The following is a 14240-nucleotide window of genomic DNA, read 5'->3' as shown; positions in this document are numbered from 1 at the left end:
AGCACATCTGGAAACAAACTCTAAATTGAACAAAAGGTTTTATGCAACATTATATTTTAAAAAGCACCTTACAGTAATCCTCACAATCAAGCAGCAATAAAGATTTTTAATCACTATACTCTGCTGTACTGAGACTAAATACAGTCCCATTTCACAAAAGCCTGTGGTCACTCAGGGACATCAGTTTCAGTCTACTTGAGATGCATGTCTGCCCCAACAAAATATCTCTCAGAGTTACAAATCTAGGATCAGGCTTTGTCAAAAACAACAACAACAACAAGACCTCCACCCCTCCCCCCCAAAAAACCCCAATCAATCAACCCCCCCCCCAAACCCCTAAATGTGATCTGATTTTTTAACTCATGAACACAGCAGGGCTGGAGACCAGAATGGGTGGGCAGCATGCATGTTCCTCCRTACAAAAGCTCCTGGCAAAGTCTGCATGACCAGGGGACCACAGCTATTTGGGTAGAAGTTTCAGCAGAAGCGTCACAAGAAACTTCTGGCGTCCCAGTCAGACTTCTTCAGATATTCATGGCCAGGTTGATGAACTAGTACCAGAAGAGAAAACAAACTTAGAATAAATAATTTCAGCCACCTCCAACCAAATGAAAGAGAGGAGTTCAAAAACACTGCCTTGCGCCAAGCTGACCCGCACAGGGAAGGGGAACTCTGCAAGMTTTTATGTTGTGTCAGGATGAGGAGTTCAGAAGGTACAGATCTCTCCTAGCATGCAAGCCTGACTCCTTCAGCCTTTAGTCCTGCATTTTGGAAAAAGGAGACAGAGCTCTGCTAGCACCAGATGACACCAGAGGTAGTGGATGCATTTGCATCCCTGCAGTCCATATGGGCTCCCACGTTTGTTGTGCTAGGGAATTCAGCGTGCCTTGCCCCAGGAGACTTCCAGCTAGAGTGCAAAATGAGAGACAGCCCACGAGCCACGAGGTGACAAAGAGAGCACAAGGAAATAGGCAGCCAGTGCTCAGCTGGCTATTCAGGGACAGCAAAAGACACCCAGTCCCAGTCTGCTTCTTCCTTGTTCCCTTGTTGTGAGCTGGAACCCAGGGAAATAAAGAGCAGGGAGTCCAGAAAGGGGGATGGGAAGCTGTGAATATGCAATAGGGCAAGAGAGGAAGGAAATAGCATGGAGAAGATGTAATCAGTGTGTACTGTGAAAACACAGCTCTGCTGAAATCTAATGGCAAACTCTCCTTGCACTTTTATGGAGACAGTTTTCACCTGAAGTGTCATGTGAAAATATTCCAGTTCCTATGACAGGACAAAGCTGTAGACAAGCCCCTTAATTTTGTTGCTGTTTATGAAACTGTGCTCATACCTCACTTATATTCAGGTTAATGAACTCCTTGTTTTTCACGCTCAGTGCCTGGAATACTCCTGGAATGAAAAACACGACACCAGAGCTATAAATACACCTCATTCATATTCATACATGAGCTTTCCATCCCACAGTGACGGGTGGCCGTGCCAAAGAAGGGAAAGGCCTGGTGCAAGGACTGATCACRTATGACTGACTGGTGGTGGTAGCTGCTCTGAAGAACGAAGTCCTTACAAGAGGAAATATCTCGTTGACTTGGRTCTTTGTGTGAATCTCACTTCAGAACTTGACTGGCAGTAGATGTTCTGGCTGTGCTAAACACTCAGATTTAGATGAAACTATGAAAAGAAGCCACATAATTTGCCTTTCTTTATGTATCTTATYTAACTTCTCTCTTTCAGTAATTTAATAATTCTTCTCCAATGCAGATTGAACCAGGAAGTAGAGAGAACAAAACTAAAAAATATTTCTCAGGAAAGTTGCTTTTGATCCTCACAGAGTGAGCTGAGTCTGATTTGCRTTTGGAGCCACACTGAAGATCACTTCAAAGTTCATCCAGCCATTTTATCTATCTATCTCTATTGCTTCTGCTCTGGAAAGYAGACCCTGCATGCGAATGAACTGATGTATAGGATGCCTTGATATAGAGCAAGCTCTATCGTCAGCAGGGTAAGTTACGTAATAGATGCAAGAGATCCCTGCACAAATGCATGGCTGGTATCTCTTTGCACGAGGCACAAGCAATATTTGAACCTTGGACTTCAGCGACCCCAAACTAAGCTCTCACCGCTTGCATGAAAGGAAGAGCTCTCTTGGCTGAGTTACCCTCGTGGYGGGGTCCCGGGGAGCAGCGTGCCCCATTCCTGAGTCGCATGTGCTGCGGGAAGGCCTGGGCATGGAGTCTGGGAGGATGTGCTTGGCCAGCACCGGCGGAGCGAAGGGGTAGCAGGAGCTTGGAGGTGGGATGAGGAAATAGGAGTGGCAATCTGAGCAAGTGCCAGGCCAGGAAAGGGTGCTGTGGGTAGGATTGCTCAGGGGATGGGGGACTAGGTCAGTGAGACACACAACCCACCCACTTTTTTGCATGTGAGATTTGGCCACAGGATGGTTGAGAGCTGCTGGTCGGATAGGTTAGCCACGAGAAAGGACGTATCACGGGCATATCATCCTTAAAGAAAATCCTAAACACAGCTCCTTTTTGTTAGCTGTTCAGTATACACACTTATCTCAAATACTATGCAATATGCTCCACAACAACTGAAAGTGGAACATTTTTTTTGAATAGGAAGAAATYGCAGAGCAAGAAGATACTCACGACTTGCATTCTCTAAGCGAATTAAGCAATTCAGAAAATCATCAAATTCAATCTGGAACTGTTCATCAGAGTATCGGAGAACAATCAGCTGCAGCAGGTAGTTGTTGAGCTGGTATCCTTCGCAAACACATGCACACAAAGGAAAAGTGAGCAACCTCAGAGGCCACAAGAAATCTGCAAATCTCTACTAGTTAATCTTGATGGGATTAATTTTACGGGATGCCATAGAGTATCCTCCCAGTTCATACTCTATGGCATGCATCCATCCAGAAAGCAATCTGACTGCAAAGTCCTTTATGCTGGCAATGAATATCGAACTTCAAACAAGAAATTTTGCAGTCACTGCAATTTTTTGGTGTATGAGGGACCATTCTGCCTCCTTGAAATTCATAAGGATTTCTGCAAATCTGGGTGCTTAAATAAAAATAATTTGTGATGCAATGCAAACTCACCAATTGCTCTTAATAACAAACAGCCTACTCATAGCGCCTCCAGCCACTGAGTGGARACGGGCTCTGAAGTGGCTTGTTTTATGGTCTAACCCTGCCCGTGTGCAGCTCTGTTGTATTTTACAGAGCTCAACAAAAATGTAAAGGCTGCTCTTCTGACTGATTGCCCTGAGAAGCTGGCACTCTCCAGAGCAAAATAAGGCAACATCTCATTGTAAGTATTTTCATGGCAGACCCAATGCAACCAATCCCATTCTTCTGCTCTTCAGGTAATTAGATGAAAGGGTTAGTGTCAACCCACACAGACAGGCTCCCAAAAACACTTCATAAAAATATCCTATTTCCTGAATGAGGCAGCCCAAGCACCAGAAATCAGGATCTTCCTTTCTCCTCAGAGGTGGCCTAGTCAAAGCCCCCTGTCCCCTGGTGCTCTCCATCGGTGCCATGAGTGCACCTCAGGCCATGGCCCACCTCCAGACTGCCAGAGCTTTCCACTCTAGGTGCCTTTCTGGGGTTTAGTCCTCCTCCCTGCCAAGAGGCACTCAGCCAGCGTAATTTCCTGCAGCTCCTTCCACCTACAGTGGATCTGCCCGACAGACTTCCCAAATAAAAGGTAGTGCTTGACTTACCTGCAGCTTTTAGAGCRCTACGAAGCTCATATGAGGACATGGAGCCAGATTTATCAAAGTCAAACTGAAGAAAGATATTCTGTCATGAAAGAAGCACATGGAAATTTCGGTATTTCCATATGAAAGGGAGCACAGATATGGCACACAGAGGAAAGGTATTTATCCTTAAACATGTAGTCCAAGCATTTGAGAACACTGACAAGGCTTTGGTCTAGATCCAGTCTGATTTTGTAGCTGAGGAGCACATCTGGGCCCCAGTTCTCTTTGTCGCTTGAATAGGCTGTTGTGAAACTTAACAAGTACTGCCAAACCCATGAATTCAGTATTAGTTGCTCTTCATAAAAAATTCCACGATTTTTTAAAAATAATTTTATCTGGGAAGGGTGTATTTTTATTCATCTTCTAAACTCTCCCTCTAGCAGCAGTCTCCTCACTTTTTTCCCAAAGGTTATAGTCCTGAAGGCTATAAACAAATTGCTTAATGTGAAGTTAAGATTGTCATTACTCCTTGTAATCAAATCTAAATATTGATGGTACAACCAAGAGAACTRGTAGAACTGGTTTGAATTTTGACCTAAATATTAAGTAATTATTAAGCTGCAGTTAAATTCCATCTTTTTAATGGGGCAACAAATACAAAYCTCCCTTGGACTATGAGTGAATTAGGTCCGTAGTCATATTCAGCTTAAAAATTTTGGTCAGATACACCTGCAAATCTTCCTGTAGGAAACAAGGATTTCTCAAGGCTCCTTGTTAAAAAGCAATACATCTTTTGATAAGGCGGATATGAAACTAGTACCTAGAAAAGTATTTGCGATTTCTGAAGGGCCAGACAAGAAGCAGAGAACTGCATATTTCAAATGCTTGGGTGAAGCATAACTATGCAGAATAACTATTCAGAATAACTATTAATCTCCATGAGGAAACAATTACAAAGTCCTTTTTTTGAATATTCAGTCTGTGGCCCGATCCTGCAAGCCTCCTTTTTCTTTACTGMCATATACAGGGGCAGGGAAATGTATTTAAAGTTAGAACCAACACTTTCCCAGATGTCAGTATTGTTGGCTCTTGAGAGATCAGTAATGGAAACGCAGAGTCCTCTGAAATGGTTGTTTCCTACTAGTCGTGAATCATCACTTTCTTCTTCTGTAAAACAACAGTAATGGAAAAGCCTTAGGTTTCATTTTGATTGGCTTCCTTATTACTGCTCATTGCATTCTTTATCCCAAACAAAAATCTCTGTTATTTCCAGCAAACCATTATGGTTTAGCATCACAGAAAGCTAAGAACATCTTTGACTATCTAAAAGAAGCCCCTCTATTTTTGGAACACTTGTTTTCAATTAAAATTTGTGGTTTGTCTTCTGTYTCTATTTTTGTCTGCACATACATATTAAACTATGCAAGAAATAGCTAATAAAATGGAGAAGCAAATATGGTGAATAATGTCACCTACAATCCATTTCTTCATTCTCTCCCAGAAAACTTTGAACTCGTTAAATTCCAGTTTCCCATTGCCACTGGACTAGTAATCTGCATTAAGGAAAAGGATGTGTTACATGAAGGTCCTACATGAAGGTCTGAATTCTGGATGCATTTACCAGCGCTGTTTCTTCAAGGAGACTACACGACGTTGCCTCGAAAACCTGTGGTGCCGCTGAAACTGCTGGGGTTTCTCATGCAGCGAGGCTCAAGCGGTTACAGTCACGGCTGCTGCTGTGAGACGTGGTGTGACACCGTGTCGCAGCCGAGCAGCGCAGGCTGCAGGGGAGTGAGAGAGAGAGACAGCTTGTTCTAAGGCAAGAACAGCTTTGAATGTAAATRGGCTATAAATGATTCAGAGAATTAAATTATCTGATTTTTTAAAAAAGTTGCTACTGTTCTCAGAGGAATTAGTCAACCAATGCRCTATTCAGTAGTGTTAGCTAGGGACCAGGCTCTACCACAGTGGCTCAATCAAAAAATTACGAGACATGCTGGGTGAGGTTGATAAAATCTGGTCCTTATGATCTGAAAAAGAAAAAAAAGCCCTGTGCAGCAGTTCTGAGAAGTGGAGTCTAGATCTGCCTGGACTTCCCACTGCCTAAAGTGTGAAGATCTTAATATCTATTTTACTGATTTACTGATGTCCCCCAAGCAGAGGGGGGACACTCGCAGGATGGGGTACTTACCCAGAAATGCTACATAACCAATGGGCCCAATGTGACCATTTTTTCACTTTCCATCTTGCTTTTTAGGACAAAGCCCTTGCTCAGCGGGGTGTGAGCTCAGCCAGCATTCACACAGGCCAAAATGCTGCCAGTGGGGCCTAACTAATGCCTGCCGTTATTTAAGCACCTACACTGGTGACACTGTTGAGGGTCTCCCCAGATCCCGGGGACATTATCAGTCCTGCAAAGCAGTCTGTCTATTTAACTGGACAGGTTTGAAAACATTGACCAGAGAACGACATCAAAGTGCCTCTGCAATGTTTTTCTTTCTGCGTCATGTTCAACTTCAGCCCTGCTTCCAGCACGGTGTGACCACAGCCAGGGAATTTAGCTGTCCGTGACACTGGGGAGACTCCGTCAGTTTTGCTGCGGGGTTGGATTCATGTCATTTTGCTCCTCCGCTGTGTTCAGCATGGGATGACTGTGTCTGCGTTCCTTGTGCTTCCAAAGCAGATGAAGCCGTGTCTCCCATATTTATTCTAAACTACACAGAGATTTGCTTGGAAGCACTGCAAACCACGGAAACTGTTTGATTTTATCCTGTAGAGYGAACCTAAGACTGCTGCCATGCTTCTGGGTCAAGTGCTGACCCTGGCTCTGTGCCAGCACCGTGTAGAAATGAGACGTGAGCATGGACCAGTTCCCTCCTGAAGCTTGATTTCTAGAGTAGGAAATTTAGGACTAGTCCCCTGTTTCTCATTTTGTATATGTGGTAACTGATTTACTCTGCCTAAAGGAGAAGCCGTGCTAAGGGAATTCAGTGGAAATCAGTACAAGGCAAAGGAAAAATCTGGTAGGGAAATACCATTGCTATGATTCACCTCACCTAATGTCTGAGCAGTCATWTAGCATCCCTCATAGTCAGACACTTCCAGAACGAGCACAATTACACCATCCTTTTCTCTATCTAATAAGGGAGTCTAGAAAGCTAGCTTAGATGTAGACACCTACACCACAAATGTCTAAGCTTGGACAGACATATCTCACCCACATGTCTACTTTCTAGAGCTTCAGTATCTAGCTGAAAGACTAGATTTTCCAGCTTTTAGTCTCGTTGTCAAAATATCCACAACTTTGATATCGGTAATTTTCAACATTCTTCTGATTCTTCATTTTCTAACCCACATTTTTTTTCCAGTGAGGTGCATAACTCTGCCTGCTGAATTTAACCCTCCAGACAACAGACTTTTCTGAATTATCTCCTACTGACTCTTCTCAAGTAAACCATAGCTTGCAAATGTTGTACTACATGTAAATAATGCAACTTTTACAAGTACTCAGCATTAAAGCATCTCTCTCTGAAATCTGTGGCAGAAGACTGTCTGTGCTTAAGACTCCTAACCCTAAATTTCTAAAATAAAAACCAGGATACAACTTTGGCAAAATTTTTGTCCTGTGGACAGTGTTCCTCCTTGATATTACCACATCCCTCTCTATTATCTATGACAGATACTGTGATGGACAATTGTATTCAGTATACATTTACCCTCATAAGCACTTATTTGAAAGGATACATCCATAAGAGAAATGATGTTTCGGCACGAAATGAGACTTAAATTCTTGAATTTGATGTTCTTTGCTGAAAAAGGACAATAATAGGAAAGAAGTAATTGGGCAAATATGCTTTCTCTAAACTCACTCATAGTACAAAATAGGATTTCCTAAGCAGAGATAGTGCCTAGCAGGTCTAGCTGGCTCTGAGACCTCATTGTGTGAGAACCTGTACCCTGGAGGATGAAGACAGCTTGGGCTACAGACAGATTCCGGATAGGGCAGATATTTGCTGAAGTCATGAAAGGAAACACTGTTCTTGTTTTGTAAATCACGAGAAGTTCAGAGAGACCTTCCAGTCATACAAAGGGCCCATAGCAGAGTCAGAAATCCAGTCCAAGTGTTGCAAGTCCCAGCCCAGTGTCTGTCTCTCCAGACCAGAGCAGCAGAGCAATGGAGAACTGGCCTCACTGAACTGACACGGATCATATTGGAGGCAGTGCAAACTAACGGGTAGATCAAGGCCCAGACCCGTTTCTGGCTCTGCCTCTGACTGGCTGCAGGATACTAAGTGAGGCTGGTAACAGAGCCTTTGTTTTCCTATTTGTAAGTGAATTTGATTCTAGCTTTTAAAAAGTTCCTTACAGCCCTTAGCTACACACCAATGAAAAAGTACATATTATCAGCACTTACTTACTTTTTTTTAATATGACATTCAGAATATATTCGAGTTCTTCTGCATTTATCTCCATGTCCTAGAGTAAAAAAAAAATAGCAGCATCAAGTTACTTGAGTGTTTCTGGACTCAGACACACCAAAAACCTCAGAAACCACAAACATTGTGCATCTGTACTTCAGTGCAGTTCAGGAAAAGAGAATCACCCCCCCCTCCCCCAGGACAGGCTAAAACTCCCAAAGCTTGCAAAATACAATAGTGCTGCTCTGAGTTAGGGTGTTGGAAAGAGCTCTCAGGCAAGAACCACTGATACAAAGAAAAACAGACCGCGGGTGCACACTGAGCCAGGTTGGCTCCCTCAGAGCTTGACTTCTAGCTTCTCCTTTTTTGCTAACCAGGGACTGTGCCCTTCTCCATGTAGACATATGGCATGGTGACATCTGGTGCCTAAACAATACACTGCAACTAAGCATACTGCCCAAAGAAACGGCATTTTCATGTTGCCTGGCCCTGGGAGGGAGCAYAAGTCTGTCCCCACTTTTCATGTGTTTCTGTGAGCCATGAGTCCTGAGGATATTCCGGGGTTTGCACTCACCTTTCCTGAAATCTGTTCAAACAACGCCCGGAACTGCTTCTCTTCTTCTGTTTCTTGTGGGCTTGGGGTTGGGTTTGGAGGCTATAATATCAACCACGGGAAGATATYACCAGAATCACAAAACATAACTTTTCTCCCACACACCACCTCTCCTTGCGTACAGGGAGCACAGTCCCTTTCGAAATAAGAGTACACACTCCTGAACTTTGCCATCCTTCRAGTGCAGATCTGAAGCCTCCCAACCATCTAAGATGCCTTAGGGGAGTCTCATCCTCACTCCTTTGCCTAAGCAATGACACAGTGTGCCATTGCTTTAGCTATCTTGAAACTGGAGCATGCACACTGTGAAAAATGCCTCCTCTCCTGTCATAGCCCCTGCACCATGCTGCTTCCCTGGTCCTTCCAGCCACTGGAGGACATCTCAGCCCTCTGGAGCTCTTTCCAGCTGCAACATCAGGGACCTCTCACCCCTCCTACTGGTCAGCAAACGGTGGTGGCAGCATGTCTGCACATTAGCCCAGCRCCATCCTATAGCTGAAAGACCCTTCAGCCAGCTGGGGCCTCAGGAGAGAGTGCATGGGTCAGTGGCAGCTGCCAGATGAGATCCTCAGCACTGTCACAGAGGTGTAAAGCCAAAGCATCAGCTTACACTAACGAGGAGAGAGGTGCAGTAGCATAGGGCTGCTGCTTTAGCTGGGGTGACCATACAAACACTGCTTGGCCACTTACATTTGTATTTTTGGCATATGTATGTTCCCCAATTMCTCCTGCTCATATTTGGATGCAGCCCCTAGTGATTCTGGGGTAGATGAAGAGATATACTTCGCTACTGAACATGGCCCTGAGATCCTAGAAGCGGATAAGTATATTTGATAGCTGGTCCTTTGAGAAGAGTTTCAATAAAGAGGAGCACATGAGATCTTGGCTTAGCTTATTTCCATGGGAAATCACACCACAACCAATGGATTATTTGCAGGGACACAGTTAAACAGAAGCTGACAGAGAGTCAGCTGTAGTTAGTGCTCAGCAGGCAGATCAGACCATTCAGAAGGAAAAATAACTGAATCATTTCACTAGGCACCATGTGCATGAATCAAACTTTCCCTCCCAAGCATTCTGTGACTATGGATAAGTTTGCTAAATTAGTGTAGGTTTGTGGAAATTCTTTGCTTGTTATTTTTTTTTTTCACGGTAGGCAGAATTTTAAAAGATAGGAACTGCCATATGCCTCACTAGCGCTAGCAGATGTACCTTGAGCTGACCCATGGCTGCTGCCAACTTTTGCTGCTGTCTGATTCTAACTGCACTGAAGTAGCTTGCAGAAGCATCTTATTGTTATGATTTTGGATTGTTACAGTTCTTTTACCGTATTCCGCAGAACTGAATGTTTTAGTCACATACACAAAGCAGGCAATTGTGTAAYGTTGCTCTGAAATGAATGCTTTTTAGCCAAACACAGCACAAGCAGTGTGTGCTGGCTTCTGCTGAGCTATCCTCTTGCTATTTTAACTCTGTAGACTTACCTCAGGGAGATCGATGGCAACATTTTCATCTAGATCCCTGGGGAAAACAAAACCTTATTCAATATTTGAAGATGTTCAATATCTGCTCAGGGTGGAAAAGGGCGGGCTTACACATTACATTTTCTAGAGGTAAAAGATATTACTAGCTTCTTTTCTGAACAAGTTAAATTTAGGTAAAATTCTCCCTTATGCAAATAGTCAGATTTTGTATCATTTAAATCCTGGTATAAGCTCTTAAAAGAGACTTTCAGCAAGACTTAGGGAGGGCATGACTCCTGTGCATACTGTATGGTAAGGATTACATCTCATTCTTTATTCATTATATACACAATTTTTTCTCAATAGCCTATTTTTTATATTAAATCATCATTTGGATGAATTTTGAGAGGAAACAAAAGGGAACACTGCTGCATTTGCAGCTCACTGAACAACATCAGGCAGCTAGCAATTCTTCCTTGTTAAGCTCCCAGAGGATTCACCACTCCATAGAAAAAAAGGAAAAAGAAGGAAAAAGATTGGATTCAGCAAAAACAGGCAAATTGCGTCTGCAGACAGATTTTTTCCAACCACTTTGAAGGGAGCAGGGCAGCAAGTCTTGACCCAGCTCAGCCGAACCTAGGACAGCACGCTGCAGGCCAAAAGCGTTTTTCACATGTTTCTCCCTAACTGTGAACAAGCAAATAAAAATCCTGGGGAGGCAAAATACACACCAGGAGCTTCCCACGCCAGGGCTCTGGGCGAGCACTGGAGGCCCYGGCTTGGGGCTGACTTACTTGGTGATGGCCTTCTTCTCTGAGAAAATCCTCAGGCAGAAGTCGGCTTCCTGGTGCGGCTCGAAGGTGGTAGGAATAAGAACGTAATCGCCAGGAGGCAGCTTGAAGCGGTCAGATACTTCCCTCAGATTAATGTAGGTTTTGCTCCTTGCCTTGGAGGGGTGGTACCTGAAGAAATCTTTGTTCAAGTGTCCGTCTCCGCTGGGGCTCTGCAGGGAATTGAAGGCAGCATCACWGCTGGCCACGGTGCTGGCGGTGGCCCGCGGCTGCCTTCCCTGTCCCTCCCCTGCCACTGARCTGAGCTCTGAGCAGCACAAGTCTGTCCCCAGAGCCCTTGTCCATGCGCTGCTGGCTGCTGAGCTCCTGCTGCCAGGCAAGGACATGGTGGTCTTCTCCCTTCCTGGGGCTGCTCTGGATGGAGAAAAGACTTCCAGAGGTTTGTCGTCCCCGCTGCGTGGGGGACGGGCACCCTGCATGTGAGAGGCCCAGAGAGGCTCAGAAGAAGCAATTCYCTTCCAAAGAGCCAGACAGGGGAGGACAGAGTAAAGGGCTGGGGGAGTTTGTCCTAAGAAACCATGTCCCCACAGGGACAAATCCTCCTCTGACAAGAGTCCATCCTAACCAAACCAAGTCACTCTTCTCCCTGGGCCTGGATACAACAGAGATTATTTTAAGAGCAAGGTCCCTAAAAATACATTATAATTGGCTGGGATATAGATCCAGAGGGAGATGCTAATACCAACAGTGTGGCTACTGCACTGAGAGAGCCAGGCAATACCTCATAAATAGAGTAGCCGATGGTTAGCATTTCAGCGCCGAGCTTTTTGAGTTTGCGGCGATCCTTTTGCATCAGGGCTGCTATGAAYGTGCAGTCTTCTTGCCCATCGTCTTTCTCTGTCAAATGCAGTTTGATTTGTGGATTTGTCCAGAAAGTCTCTGCCAAGGTAAAGAACACCAGATAGTTTCTTGACTCAGAATAATAACAATAATGCCACTACTGTTACTAGAAAAGAAAAATAAAGAAAGAGCAATAGAGCTGAAACTGAGGTTTTGTTCAAATTTATTTTTTCCATTAGTTGTTACACTTTTTTTTTCCACTCAGCTCTGCAGAAAATAAGCCAAATCCCAGTCTTTCATGGAGCTAGGTATAGAAAAGTTTTTAGGCTTGATATTTTATCAAGTTACCATGGTTTAAATAAGGTTGTCAGATGGGATTTTTTAAAAGTATATAGCTATAATGATTCCATAGTGTTGTTGCCAGCTTGGAGTAACACAGTTCAGAACCACGATCCTACTTCAGAGCCACATAAGCATGCTGGCTGAGCTTGATTTTTATCTCATTTTACACTGACTGCTGTAGTTTAAGTGGTTTATTTGGAGTTATTCCTGGTCACGCAAATATAAGTGAGAGGCAAATTGGATTCAATGAACTTGAGGGCAAAGAAAGCACCTTTTTTCCCCTAATGCTTCAAGCAGTACTGTATGAACATTTGTCCCTTTGGCTGGTTCCTAATGGGTGAGACTCAGTTGTCCTGTCCTTTGCCCATGCTTCTGGCTAAGGGGTAATGGTAGAGGAGGCTGTGAGTGGATAAGGACTTCTGTTCCTGCTTTTTATTTTTTAAACAGTATCTATTTACCTAGAAAATTTCTGCATCCTCCAGCAGTGGATCCCCGGACCCAGCTCCCCTGGTGGATGGTCACCTCCCACTTTTGGGGAGTGCTGTCTTCCAGGGCATCTGGAGTGAGATTGCAGATCTCAACTTTATCAAAATGCATTTTGAAGTCTTCAAATTTCATCCTGAGTGAAAGACAGGGAAAGAGACTGGCACTCTCTCACTTCAGGAAAGGATCCCCAGCAGAAGTCACTTAGTCCCCAGGATTCACAGGCCAGATCACCAGCATCTGTGGATCTCAACAGCTGGAGTAAAATGTGCTGTGGGAAGAGATGCTTCACCAACACCATCCTCCAGAGTCACAGATCCCAGTCTTAATGGTTGCATTTATATTGCCTGAGAGCAGACCAGAAGGTGGTAGGCATCTGTACATGGCTCATATCTGCCTATAAATCAACTGTGTGCTCAGTGCTGGCCACATGACAGCACTTCAGGGGACACATGGCGATGGATTAGCCAGGCTGTGATACAACTGGTTTGTCCACACTGTAGGTGAAGTCAAATTTGGGTCTAAGGGGCCTAGGCTGAAGCTGCTTACCCTATCTTCCTCTACGGGTACTTGAGATCTTGTCCTAGCAAAAACATGCATCTAACAGAGGGACAGCAGGTATGCGCAGGCTTGAGTAGAGGCTCCAACCCACCTTTGAAACTTCTATGTGCTGCTGTGCCATGTAGAGTGCAGTATATGTACACCATACTCATGATGGATACATGTACATGACAATGGCAAGAAGGAAGGAAATGCCCAAATGCAGCTGTTCTTGAGTCACTGTGCTGGGCCAACTGAACCTAGCCTGCAAGTTGATTGGTGTGCTGAGAAACAGATATGCTATGCAACCTTAGTCTGGCAAGCAAAAGGGCAAAGAGACACAAACAGGCCTGCTAGCGAAGGAAGTGCTGGAGTCAGGCACCCAGCTGGGCCGTGGTGTGCAGCCCCGGGGCAAAGGGAGCAGAGCAGGGGAGCTGCCTAAGGGAAAACAGCTTGTTTAGTGGCCATCACAAGGATAGGAAGGCCATATTCACTAAGATTAAGGGAGGCCAAATGTTCAGGCTCCCTCTATAAACCATGCAAGGTATTAAGCCTTTGACAGGGCAATTTAGCATCCAGATATGTCTTCTGCTCTGATTTGCTACCTAAAAGAGTCTCTCACTCTGTCCTTTGACTCTAGAAAGAAAGTAGAGGTACTGATCTCCTCCCTGACAYGAACTTCTGTAACTATGCCTGTGCCCCGGTGGCTGATGCAAACCAATAGACTGGAGTAGCAGGACAACATGTATATGTGGCGCAGTGGCAGACAGGAGCCAGTTTTCCTCAGTGTAGCTCACCAGGCACAGCAAGTTCCAWTTGCTGCTGCAGACAGAATAGATGTCTACAGTGGCTTTCATTTACACGTGCTAAGGTGCATTTTACAAYTTGTTTTTAGTGTGGGAAGAAACAGCAGAACGTGCTTTCCTTGCATCAGTCCTCTTTCTTGTTAGCTATTCCCATATAGCAAGCTCTGCATGCCACAGGCACTGCTGATTCTGACTGATGCTCAGCGCACTAGAGCAGGGGTAGCCTAACAAAACCT

General features: G+C 44.5%; 1 protein-coding gene across 1 annotated transcript in view; it reads right to left on the bottom strand.

The window, feature by feature from the left end:
- Positions 1–354: 354 nt before the first annotated feature.
- The window catches only part of CAPN9 (calpain 9), a 29735-nt gene continuing 15849 nt past the window's right edge, over positions 355–14240 (bottom strand). The window contains exons 9-20 of the mRNA XM_085315430.1: positions 12634–12794; positions 11775–11932; positions 10997–11205; positions 10224–10260; positions 8701–8781; positions 8127–8184; positions 7453–7517; positions 5185–5253; positions 3730–3808; positions 2652–2768; positions 1337–1395; positions 355–551 (exon numbers count right to left, since the gene is read on the bottom strand). Coding sequence (XP_085171556.1) covers positions 525–551; positions 1337–1395; positions 2652–2768; positions 3730–3808; positions 5185–5253; positions 7453–7517; positions 8127–8184; positions 8701–8781; positions 10224–10260; positions 10997–11205; positions 11775–11932; positions 12634–12794 — 1120 coding nt within the window. The 3' untranslated portion in view covers positions 355–524. The remainder of the gene's footprint in view (positions 552–1336; positions 1396–2651; positions 2769–3729; positions 3809–5184; positions 5254–7452; positions 7518–8126; positions 8185–8700; positions 8782–10223; positions 10261–10996; positions 11206–11774; positions 11933–12633; positions 12795–14240) is intronic.

The sequence above is a fragment of the Rhea americana genome, unplaced genomic scaffold (assembly GCF_003343005.1).
Source record: "Rhea americana isolate MKP2758 unplaced genomic scaffold, rheAme1 scaffold_43, whole genome shotgun sequence".
Lineage (NCBI taxonomy): Eukaryota > Metazoa > Chordata > Aves > Rheiformes > Rheidae > Rhea > Rhea americana.
This window is presented reverse-complemented; position numbering and strand designations above follow the sequence as displayed.